General features: G+C 39.9%; 1 protein-coding gene across 3 annotated transcripts in view; it reads right to left on the reverse strand.

Annotated features, from left to right (window-relative positions):
* Positions 1-13119, reverse strand: part of SLP1 (Calcineurin-like metallo-phosphoesterase superfamily protein) — a 363036-nt gene that overhangs the window by 50314 nt on the left and 299603 nt on the right. For all 3 annotated transcript variants that reach the window (XM_089437119.1, XM_089437120.1, XM_089437118.1), the window contains one exon: positions 4719-4833. In XM_089437119.1, the coding sequence (XP_089293245.1) occupies positions 4741-4833 (93 nt within the window). In that variant the 3' untranslated portion in view covers positions 4719-4740. The remainder of the gene's footprint in view (positions 1-4718; positions 4834-13119) is intronic.

Here is a 13119-nt window from a genome sequence, read left to right on the forward strand (position 1 = left end):
GGCTATCCCAGTTGACCCAATAGCTAATGAAAGGTACGAGGAGGCAATGGCCAGGGCAAAGTGCATCATCCTTGATGGGGTCAAGGATCATGTGGTCCAACATATTGCCGAGAAGGAAACGGCAAAAGAGATGTGGGACAACTTGAAGACATTGTACCAACATACTTCCATGCAAAAGAAGATGTTACTAGAGAATCAGCTAAGGTCATACCAGATGTAGAAGGGAGAGCAAATAGATCTCTTCCTCGGTCGGTTGAAGGAGATCCGTGACCAACTGACTTCCATAGGGGCCACGCCAGATCAGGGGTTGATGGTGAGGACCACACTTAACGCAGTCTCCGAGGAGTGGGAGAAATTTTTCCAGAGCATACTAGGCAGGGAGGATCTTCCAAATTAGGAAGAATTGTGGGTGACTCTTCGCCAAGAGGAGATCAGGCAGTTGAGCAAGACGAGAAGTGGCAGTAAGGGAGTCGGGATCAAGAAGGAAGAGGAAGAGGATGCAGCTCTGGCATCTGCAGGAAAGTAGGAGAAGAGGAAGAAGAAGGACCTCTCCAAGGTCAAGTGCTTCCACTGTGGGAAACTGGGTCACTATGCGAACCAGTGTCCAAGGAAGAAGAGTAAGGGAGAGGCTTATGACTCTAAGGCAGCACCAGCGAAGGTAGAGAAGGAGGTGAGGAGGATGACAATTGCGCCATGACTGCTCATGTACCTCTAGAGAAGAGGTGGAGAGACATCGAGCTGTAGTCAGGAGGACTACAGGCAATGACGGGCAGGATCCTTGAGGTACCCAACCTCGTGGATTATACCTTGCTACGAGAGCCCCGTAGAGGAGTAGTAGGATTGCGGATGTAGGTAGAGACAGATGCGGATGAAGCGACAAAGAGTGCTACAGTGCGAGAGTCCATGGATAGCGTGAGGCTAGCAGGCTGCAACAATGCGAGAGGCACGGGAGTGTTGCAACGGTGCGGGATGGTACAGAGAGGTTTGCAACAGTGCGAGATGCAGGGAGTTGTTGCAACAATGTAGAGGTCAGTAGAGGGAGCACTTGTTAGCGATAGAGGGAGCTTCAGCATCAAGAGTGTTTCTAACCTGACAAGGGTGTCAGTAGTTGGGTGGATCAGTTACTTACTTCTCAGTAACTGAGTTGCAGTGCAGTAGCGGTTAGCAGTAGCATGATGCAGCATGATGAGAGGGGGTTGCAGTGCAGATGCAATGTTGGGAGAAAGGACCAACAGCAGCACGGATGCAGAGGGAGTTGTCGTATGGATGCAGCAGTGGCAGTGGCAGGGCCATGGGCAGCAGTACAGGATGCAGAAGTGCAGAGGATGTTGGGCGGGGAGACCTAGCATCAACACAGGTACCAACGCCAGATAATCAAAGTGATGCTCATTGAGGAGTATTACTAGAGCACAATCCTCGCTAAGAGGGAGTGTTGATTTGGGGTAGCATCGGATGTGCTCTAGCCATGAAAATTGGTAGAGAGGCTAAAGCACATGAGATCTCCAAGACCCGGAAATGGTTTGGACAGAGTGTACCCGGTTTGGGAAATATTAAAATAATTAATATTTTTTAATGGATTTCCTAAGTCTAAACTTAGGAAAAATAAAATATTAATGGGTATTAATATAAAACTGGGTTAGAAGGTTCCAAAAGTAATGGATCAAGCCAAATCTAATCTTAGCCGTTGATTAGAGATTTAATCTCAGTTGTTGAAGGACCAACAAGAAAAGTATAAGAGGAGGCTTGAGGGCCAAAGGGAAGACACACCAGAGTGATCAATCATTCATTTTGCTAGAGCGGGGTTGCTAAGAAAGCAGCGAGGGGCAGTGAGTATTGGTCAAAGAGGCAGAGACAGTGCCAAGAGACCAGCGCAGAAGCAAAGAGCGAGAGCAACAACGAGAGCAGGCCACGCAGAGCCCAGCAAAGACAGCGCAGAGCCCAGAGGGACTGCGTCATCCACGTAGAAGGCAGAGGGAGTGACGCAGAGGGTTCCAAAGGTTGCGCAGTGCCCCAGAGGGCTGACGGAGAGGGTCTTGGGGCTAACACAGTGCAACAGGATGCTGACGTAGAGGCCAAAAGGGCCAGCGCTGAGCTTCAGAGTCAACAGAGAGGGTTTCATGGGACAGGTTTTCTAAATACCTGTTTCCGAATAGAGAGGTATTGCTGCCGTGTATTTTTTCTCTGTCGGGTGAGCCATTTAGGCACCCAATTGTACTCAAGGAAATACTGCATCATAATAAACCCTCAGAATAGCTGCACCGGTTTTCCCGCATTGGGTTTTTCCAATAACATTTGTCCAAAAATAACGATGACACTTGTGTGCTTGTTTTCTTTCAGTTGATGATCTGTAGATGTTGTGACTGTATTGTGTTTATTTCGGTATTTAAATGTTTTAAATAACTTGTTCATAATTTACAAGTAGAAGAAATAAACCAGCAGAATACAGATTAATTTTCTAACAGATAGACTTAGAAAATTCAACATTGCACTCCCCAGATCTGGAAATCTTCCTCTGGTCTCCATCTACTATCCCTGCCCCTCACTGCAAGAAATCACCTTGGTCGATTCTCTAGCAACTATTGCGTTGCCCTCTTTGGGAAATTCGATCTCTTGACATGTCTCTGATGTCTCTTCCAAAAGCCCATCAAGCCTCTTCTTATAATTCTCTCGTTGATCAATCAATGGCCCAGATTAGATTCTAATCAATGGCTCAAATCATTTTGAATTGATCCTCATATTCTTCTAGAAGTTTCCCCTCCAGTTTAATTAATACCCTTTAATTATTTTAATTTCCTACGTTTAGACTCGGGCATCTATTAAAAATAATTAATTATTTTAATAAAACTGTCTCCGGGTGGAATTTCCCAAAACAATTATGGGTATTCTGGAATACATGTGTCCTAACCTCCCTGCAAATTTTGAGGTTTAGAGCACATCCGATGCTACCAGAAATCAACATTGTTATCTTGGCACATTATCTTATGTTTAAGGATTGCCCCTTAATTTTAATTAACAAGTACTTATTTCGAAGAATAAACATAACTAAAGTACTTAACACAAACAATCCTAACCCAAGCATCACTCACATCCTTTACACAAGCACCTAGGCAGCAGTTGTCCATCCAGTTACTTGGCATCTAATTTGTAGATAAGCAAGAATTTGGCTCAATAAGGCACTAATCTCAATAGTAAATCCAATCTTGTATCTTGCCTAAATTAACCAAGTAGCTAGGCTACTCAACAGCGTCTCCTAGATAAGTTGGTTCTCAATTTGTCTTTCACCTCATTTCCATAGGGACTATTCCCCATAGGCTGTTGTTGGGAGACAGCTAGAACGGAGTGGGCAGAGATCAGAGTGACAGCCCAGTGGTTGTCGCGATGCCTGTACAATCTGGGCGACAACACTGGAGCATTCCTGTAACAAGACTGTGTTTGCACATTTGTATTGGAAGCCATCCATACTAGGTCCTTGTGTACTATGCATTACAACTTTGTTATATCATTATGAATTGAATGTAAATCTGCTGGTGTGTATTTCTGGGCTTATCTTGAGGAAGAAATAATATTTAAATGGCTGTAGCATGCACATTTTAATGAAAAATACCATTGCAGGTTCCATGTAATTTCTATGCTTGAGCTGGGTTGTTTATATCAGCATCTATTTGGTCTTGTGCTTTCTCAATTTTATGTGCCAAAACAAAGGAAAACTCCTACAGCAGTTTGGTCCCTAACTGTTTGACGAAACACTTCACCAAAAATCCAAGCAACTCTGAAATTTCCAGTGGATATTTTGGGAGGATTTTAAGAGGGAATCTTCCATATTTTCATAATGAGCAATAATTGAAAATTTGAATTTTGATTCTTTTTTTTGCCTCCAAAATCTTCAAGTCAGCCTCATATTATTCTAGATCGTCTGGGCCCCTAAGAGGTACCCATTCGACCCCCTTCAAAAGGCTATATAAAGGAGAGTCTTCCTCCTCATTTCACACATCAATTTTGTCTTGAACATCTCTGATCCAGCGCATTTCAGGAGAAAAAGAAGCACCGAAAATCTTAAGGAGGGCATGGCACTTGGCTTGACATTTGATCTTGGTTCTTAGTTTCTGGTTTGGCTATTATCAAGTCACGGTTAACTCTGACGTATTGATGAATCTGGAGCTCTCTCTCTCCCATGAGGAAAGAATTTTCCCGGTTTTCCCCTTGTGAGTTTTGCCGTGGCCTCAGGTTTAATTTCTGTGTCTCTTGTCTCTTGATTTCATAGTTATTTTTCTACTGCTCTTTCATGGTTTAATGGTTAATATTTTCTTCTGTATAACTGCTTAATGATTTTTTTAATGAATATTATGTGAATTTAATGTTAACTGATCATTGGAAGTAGTTGTCATGTAGAAGAAAAATCATTTCTAGCCCATGCCCTAGAAAATCAACATTTAAACCCCTCAAAGATTCTTCTGTAAGCAGACTGAGATTAGCTGAAATGATTAAATATCATTATGGAGTTGAAAAACACACTCTGGAGCTTTATCACTACTCAAAGAGTTACCATTAGCAGGTACAAGTATTGTTTTGTCCTAGAAAGTAGGAAGGCATCAAAATTCCAGATGTTAACAATGATATACTGCAATGCAGTCAAGTACACCATAGCAAATAAAATTTCAAAAGTGAACTAAGCTATTAAAATGACTATCGATCTTTACATGAAATTGTTTGTCACATACCTCATTGAATGAATAGAAACATTTAAATACTGAAATAATCTATCATGTCTTCTCTGAACATTCCTTGTTTATCAGCCCTTATCACCTTTACTTGGTCACCAATGATTTCTAAAACCTGTTATAACACATTCAGGCTTTTATAAGTATACCTGTCAAATCAAAAGGGAACTACCTGATCAAGAGCATAGTAAACAAGGTTCAAGTTTCACTGGGTATAATCTAGAAAAGGAAAAAGGAAACATAAAGAAAACCCTTGTTGAAGCAAAAGCAACTTAATCCACAAGAAGTTTAGTTGATGATCTCAAATTTTTACTTGAGACCATTAAAGACAAAATAAATGAGTAACCTCCACCACTTTTCCCACCACATCAAAGAGAAAATACAGAACAAACTAGAATTCACTACCTGAGTGAACAAAAATAAATGGGGAAGCTCCACCTCGAATAGGTTAAATTATTGCTGTGTTAGATGGTATAAATGACATGGTCCTGAAGTGTCGAACCCAAGAGAAAATGGAGAAACACCCTTCCTGAACAAAGGACCCACCATGGACAAGCTGACTTTTCTTGGGAAAATCTCAGGCTTCAAATAGGATAAATAATCACCAAGAACTTTCTAGCTTTTGAACTAAGAACATGCACTTCCAAAGTGATTTTCAACACACAACTCTGAAAGAGTTGTTCGTATGATATTTTTAGTATTTTCTGTTTATATGGTTTCTGAAAAGTGGAAATGGCCTATCTACTCCAAAAGAAGCTTGCTGCTACTATACTAATTTTCCAAATATGTGTCATCTTGTTAGAAAAGTCAATGAAAAATATGAGCATGAGAAATCACAGATAAAGGGGATTGATGAAACAGTTGACGCAAAGGTATGTTGTATAGCATATGCATAAGGCACACTGTTCTGTACACCTTGCCACATTATCTTTATGAGTTCTGAGCTAGTTTTTCTCACCTGAAATCTTCTGTTAGAGCAGTTATGCCTTCTGCTATAAGAATTGTTGTCCAAGTCAAAGTTGAGATCTCAAGGACTAGGGGCGAAGTGTTCACCCTCAGATATGTGATTCCATCATTAATAGGTTGTTAAGACAATCTGGGTTATGTACAGTAAAATTTGATCACTGTAATGCAATTATATATACATTTGTTATGTATGATCATGATGTACTGATGGTGAGATTAATGAGCATGCTTGATAGGTTGAATTTTGAGAGCAAAGTTTCTGGAATCAATCTGTGATGTATGTGGGATCTGCCTGTTAAAGTGTATCTTCTGCTGTGTGTGCTATAGGATATAAATTTGTTGTGTAAGCCATACGTCGCCTAGAGATTTTTAGTGTGAGCCAAGTGCTGCTAAGAATTGGTGCAGTTGAGATTTTGACTGAGAACCTTGCTGTAACTCTATAGTACATATTGCAGCTTTTAGACTTTAGTTAACAAGAGTTATCTTTCCTACACATCCTTGGGTGATTTATTTTTATGGTTGAAATGATACTCATTTGTTACTACATACATTTTAAGTTCATCCAAAATTATTTGTATTAACGTAAGAAGATTGATAACTAAGTTGCAGTTATCTTGTTAGCGTTTCTTGGACATTATTCAGATTTAGCTGATGTGCACTGATATAAGCTATATTTTATAGCAAGAAGATTTCATTGTTGTAATTAGTAAATTCATAGGTACATTGTACTCTATTGAATAGGCTGTATGTTGAAATTTCTAAGTCTAACCTGTTAGAAATTCCTTGGACATTATTCAAATTTAGCTGATGTGCACTGATATAAGCTATATTTTATAGCAAGAAGATTTCAGTGTTGTAATAAGTAAATTCATAGGTACATTGTACTCTATTGAATAGGCTGTATGTTGAAATTTCTAAGTCTAACCTGTTAGAAATTCATCCAGTACTATTTGGTTTTTCACCTACTTGTTTAATTCCTTAACAAGTTATTTAACCATATAAATACTGAAAATAAACACAAGTACGGTCTCAACCATCTACAGATCATTAACTGAAAGAAATAGACAAACACACAAGAAACACCGTTATTTTTGGACAATCGTCCCCGCAAAAACCCAACTTGGAAAAACCAGTGCAACAGTTCTAAGGGTTTTATTATTAAGCATCTTTCTTGAGTACAACTAGGTGCCAAACTGGCTCAGCCGACAGAGAAATCAATCTGGCAGTAATACCTCTCTTCGGAAGCAGATATTCGGCAAGTTTTCTCCACGAAAAACTCTCCAACGCCTCTCTGAGGCTCTGCGTTAGCCCTCCTGGCCTCTGCGTTAGCCTAGAAACCTCTGTGTCAGCCTACTGATGCTCTGCGTTGGTTCTGTGGCCCTCTATGTCACCCATGCAAGCTCTTTGGCCTTCTGTGCAGTCACTCTAGTGCTCTGCGTGGCTCTTATTGGCTCTGTGTAGCCTTCTCTGCCTCTGCGTTGGTCTTCCAGCACTATCTTTGCCTCTCTGCTATGCACTCATGGCCCCTCGCTGCAACTCTAATCACTGGTTCAATTTCTCTCAGCAAACCTTGCTCCAAAAAATTGAACTAACTAATCAACTTGGTGTATCTCCAACTGACCCTCAAACCTCCTCTTATAATTTTTCTGTTGAGTCTTCAATAGCAGAGATTAAATCTCTAATCAAAGACTAAGATTAGATTTGGCTTGATCCTTGTCATTTAGAACCTTCTCACCCAGTTTTATATTAATACCCATTAATATTTTTATTTTCCTAAGTTTAGACTTAGGAACCCATTAAAAATATTAATTATTTTAATATCTCTCTAACCAGGTGGAATTTCCCCAAACCATTTATGGGTCTTGGAGATCTCATATGCTTTAGCCTCTCCACCAATTTTCATGGCTAAAGCACATCTGATGCTACCCCAAATCAACATTGTGTATCTCCTAAATGCATCAATATCAGTGTTGTTATTATATTATACAGGTTGGGCATGTTTATTACGGCCTGCAACACAGGGTAAGCCTTTTCCCTGAAAGGAGAGAAGTTACATAGCAGGTTAACAAGTGCAAGATGAGTTTTCCTTGTTATCAATCAAATAATCAATTCTCAATAAGAAAACTTCTCCCCTTTCCAACATGGTATCAGAGCTGACGTTGTTTGAATCGTGGAGATAATGTGCATAAACTTGCTGAACAATTGATTCTATGTGAATTTCTTGTTTTCGTGTGAAGATTTATTAAGCAAGGGGGAGAATGGCATTGACATATTCAACCATTCCCTTACACAAAATCAAGTTGTATGCTAAAAACTACTCCACTGGGAAAATTTCATATACAAAATGTTTTGATGAAGCAAAAGTTGTTAAAAATTATAGAAAACAAAGAAGTTGCTCCTACTAAAGTTGTTGAATTGGTGTAGGTTGAATCAAGTGATGAAGATATGTAGTATATTATAAAATCTACTTGGCTCAATCATATCATTCCTCAAATCAGAACCTTGAAGAGTTTTCATGTTAGATGCTAATGCACCACATTGTCGAACGACGAATATGGATGAGACCTTGAACAAAGTGAGGGAACTCTACTTGCACAACTAGCTACATGCTTGGAAAGTCAGTGACACAGGGAATGCCATTGATTATATGACCCACATACGTGATGTGTGTGACTATGATCTTCAACAGCCTGTGAGAACAGCTTGGAAATCCATAGCAGCAGCCTTTGTTATTGGCAGAGACTTTAGGGATATGGATATCTATACAAAATGATGAAATTGACTGGAATAAATTCCATAACCTATGTGTAAAATGCAGTGTTGATAATATCGGTATCGGGAAAATATCGGCGAGGGTCCAGAAAATATCTTATCGGCAATATCGGCGAAAATATCGGCAAAATATCGACAAATATCGGCAAGCATAAAAAATGCATAATATATTCATTTTTTTCAGATTTTTAAACATATAAAGCAATAACAACATGAAATAAACACATTGGCACATAAATATGAAGAAAACACTGATATATATGATGTCAAATAGAAATGATATCTCAAAGGCGATACCAAATCGTGCTAATCCCTGATAATTGTCCATTCAAGGACTCAAATGTGGAGAACCAATACAAAATAACATCACATATAATAATAAAAGTATCTCATCATCATGAGTTACATGTAGCATGACAAATAAAACTAGCAACTATCTATCTACTGCCCTCTCCCCCTTTTAAGGGAAAACATGATGGACTGTTTGCCAGGCCTGCCCCTAGTAGTAGAAGGTCCTGACACTGCCTCTGCACCTAATGTCAAATAATGAGTGCTAGGCATGGAGCTATGCTCTCCTATATCTATAGCAGATGGTGTTGATGCTAATGCTCCCGCAGTGTCCTCCTCCTCCTGCTCCTCCTGCTCCTCCTCTAAGTGCTGCTGCTCCTCTGACTCCGAGTCCTCCTCTTGTTGCCCCTGCTCTAATGGATCATCTGCCACTGGCTCTAACCATGAAGGTGACTCCTCCAATATGGGCTCCTGAGACTCCACCCTCCACGGAGACAATACATCAATATTGTCTAAGGAAATGGCATCTAGATCCACTGGTGATTCTATTTGCCTCACTCGAAGTCGGATGTTGTAATGCACATACACCAAATCATTGAGGCGTGCGAGCTCCAACCTGTAAGAGTGTCAAAAAAAGTAATGAGTCTTGACTCTTGACACTTGAAGGTCATAAATTAAAAATTAAAAATTACAATAAGTGTAATTGCTCAACTGAAGGCTTGAGTTCAAAGTTATACCTGTTGCGCTTTTTGGCGTGTATTTTCTCAAATACACTCCAATTGCGCTCACACCCTGAAGAGCTACATGTTTGACTCAAGATTCGTATAGCCAATTTTTGCAAATTTGGTGCCCTTGCACCATAGCTTCGCCACCAAATATCTACAACAAAATAATGAAATAAAAAATTCAAAAACTTAAAAGTTAAAAGTTAAAAGTTAAAACATAATTAAATTCAAATTTCTAATTTCTAATGAGTGATGACTTGTCACTTACGTGGCATGAAGAGGGCCCTTTCCCTAATGGCATCAAAGCCAAATAGGCCAACACAATCCTGATAACACTGTACCTCGCGCTTGATTTTGCTACAAAGCTCAGAATCAGGTACCATCCTCTGAATACAGGAATGGAGCCCTTCCATCACCTCGCCATCAAAATCAAAGTTGCATTTGTATGAAAATGCAGGGTTGAGGAAGAGTGCTGCTGCATGAATGGGTCGATGAAGCATCCCTGTCCACCGACTATCGATCACATCCCATAACATCATCTGCCTATCAAGGCCAGCAGAACCCTTGTCTGCATAATAGGAACGAATGGCCTCCTTGGCCCTATCCATGCCCTCATACAAATAAGGCATTGCAGGCTTCTCTCCATCCACCAATCTAAGAACCTTTACTATAGGTTCGCTAACTGCACATGCTTCTTGTACTCCACGCCAAAATGTCTCAAAGTACACCATTTTTGCAATGGCTCTCCCATCAGGTCTCCTGCTGTATCTACAATTACGCCAATCATCAGACACAAACATTTGCTTCAACTCGAACTGACATCGAAGCAAAGACTGAAGAGTAATAAAGGTTGTGGCAAAACGTGTGATGGCAGGACGCCGCAACTCCTTGTTTCTAGTGAACCTCCTCATAAGGCTAAGAACAAAAGCATGGTTATAAATAAACTTGGGGATGCTCCTAGCCATAACAACTGCCTCCTTGATGAAGGAGAGTTTCCCCATATCCTCAAGCAACAAATCAAGACAATGCGCTGCACATGGAGTCCAGAACAATGTGGGATGCCTCTCCATAAGAATTCTGTCGACAGACACATAATTAGCTGCATTGTCTGTTATGACTTGCACCACATTCTGCACACCAATCTCCCGAATGAACCCATCTAACAACTCACATATCGTTGTTGCATCTTTGATATGTTCTGATGCATCCAGCGATTTAATAGACATGGTACCTTTAGGACAATGTACCAAGAAATTTAGAAGGGTCCTACCCTTCCTATCTGTCCAACCATCAGACATCACTGTGCATCCAGTGACTTCCCATGTCTTTTTCAACTCCGCCAATCTAGAGTTGATGTCCTGTTTTTCTGCTTGAAGAATTGGCCCCCGCAACTCCTCATATGTGGCACTTTTGTACCCTGGGCCCACAACATTGGCTGCCAAAATGGATTGGTTTTTGTGATGCTGAGAGGTAAGTCGCTCCAAAAAATACACCTCCCCATGACTCTATCTGCTTCTTGCTTCTCCTTTTTTTTAACAAGCGATTTTATGCCAGGTTGTGCTCCAGCTCCTGTTCGTGGAACAAAAAATGATGACCTCGCATTCACACTAGCAGTAGCACTAGCATGTGATGGTGTGCCAGTTGTGGAGCCCCTCCCACTAGGGCCAGTAGGGCCACTACCCTCAACACCAAAATCAGGAGAAGATATCCCGAAAGATCTACCTGCACGTTCAACTTTGTTTCTTTCCGCCTCTTCCTTCTTTCTGTCCTTTTCTTCAATTGCCTCAAGAGCTTTTTGTATAAGCTCCGGACTAGAAACTGTACAAATGCCAACATCATGTCCAGTGAGTCTAGCAAGATGGTATTTCAGTCGTGTAACCCCACCTGTCATCTTGGTCCCACACAATTTGCACGCAAGATATGCACGATTTGTCCCACCATCAGGGATCCCATACTCCCAAAATGGGTCCAAGGTTTTTGGCATATTTGTATTTTGTAGTGGGCTAACTCAAAAGGAAACCTACAGCACCAAAAAAAAATTGGAATTAGTAACTTAATAAGTAATACGAAATTACAAATAAGTTAATAACCACATCATTTTACAAAACAACATCCTTATCTCTTAGATCAGTGGAGGAAAGAAATTTTATTTCTAATACAGCCTAAATATTCTGATAATGTAGCAAAAAAAGGAAAGAACTTTTTTTGTTTAGCTTAAAGAGACAACAGACTTGGCCCTGGGATAATTGGCAATGAATGGTCTTCATGAAGCAGCACAAAGTCAAATAGTCCTCAAGAGTCAAAACCTTCCACAAGGCGGCAACATGTTTAATATGGCATCGAGACATGCCAGCTGTGTCATATACTTTTGTTTTTAAATATTTGTGCTCATTCATTGTGCACAGGGTATCACTATTAAGCAACTTGACAGACAAGAATGTAATGCGAGGAAACAGAAATTTGTGCCAAATGGCAATGTATTATAATTCCTGACAGGATTCAATGAAATCTCTTTTCACCATATATATCAAGAAAGGAATCAGGTACCACATGGTCTGTCAGAGGATGGCTGACTATTAGCTATGGGGTAGTGGAACATAATAGAAGAGAACAATGGGCACATTATTGAATATATTCATCAGCCTTTCATATAATGCTAGATCTGGAGGTGTCTTGTCTTCTTTGGTAATGGCTTAACATGTTTTGCGAAGACTGTATAAAAGGCCAGTTATAGCACACTCTTCTTTTCTTTTTTTGGGATGAAATGCACATCCCAGTACACCCATCAAGCACTTCCCCTTATTCTAAGGATGTTAACCAGGGTAAACTGCCCAATTGCAGCATTAGCAACCTGTAATTGTGTTCATTATAAGGTTTTATAGGTGGTATAATTTGCTATAATATTTATTTTTATATAAATATTAGAAATAATATTTCTAATAAATAAAATTAGATAATTATATTAGAAATAATATTTATAATAAATAAAATTACATAATTGGTTGTTGGAGTTTTGTAGAGAGATTTTATGGACAATATTCTCAATATTATTATAGGACTTTTGTAATTTAACTTAGATATAAATAATACAAATTATTTGTGTTTAACATGCCTGTTTCTCAAATTTCTTTATTAATATCAAATCCAAATCCAACTCTAGCTTAACTCACTCCAGAGAAAGCCATGAAAATGGTGAGGTAGTAAATTTCTATCAACTCTGGCTTTCCTATTTAATTAGTGGTGGCACCAAGCTCAGTTAAATATGATACTGATTTTTGTGTCTCGCTGGGTGTGATTGGAATGAGCGGTAGAGTCCAGAGAGAGAGAGCCGTTGTGGTGGTTGTGCTGCATTGGCCATGGCGGGTCCGATCTGATTCGTAATAGTGCTATATCGATACATTGCCTGCAGTTTTCCAAACGAAGTGGTAGGCCTGGCTATTGCTCACTTATCGCTTCAAGTCTCTTGACCAACATTTCCAGCAATAGCGATTCCCTTGTCCACTCAATAAGCAATACCTCACTCTCTGCTGACTCGCAGTTCCTTCCTCGTGCCTTTCACACTTCACTGCATAGCCAATCTGTCTCTGTGTGTCACCTGGCTTCTTAATCGTTTAGATTACGGATACCATTGGACTATTTACTATCGTTTG

This window comes from Pinus tabuliformis, chromosome 5_2, assembly GCF_031772625.1.
Source record: "Pinus tabuliformis cultivar Carrire ecotype Pingquan chromosome 5_2, CPIR1, whole genome shotgun sequence".
NCBI lineage: Eukaryota > Viridiplantae > Streptophyta > Pinopsida > Pinales > Pinaceae > Pinus > Pinus tabuliformis.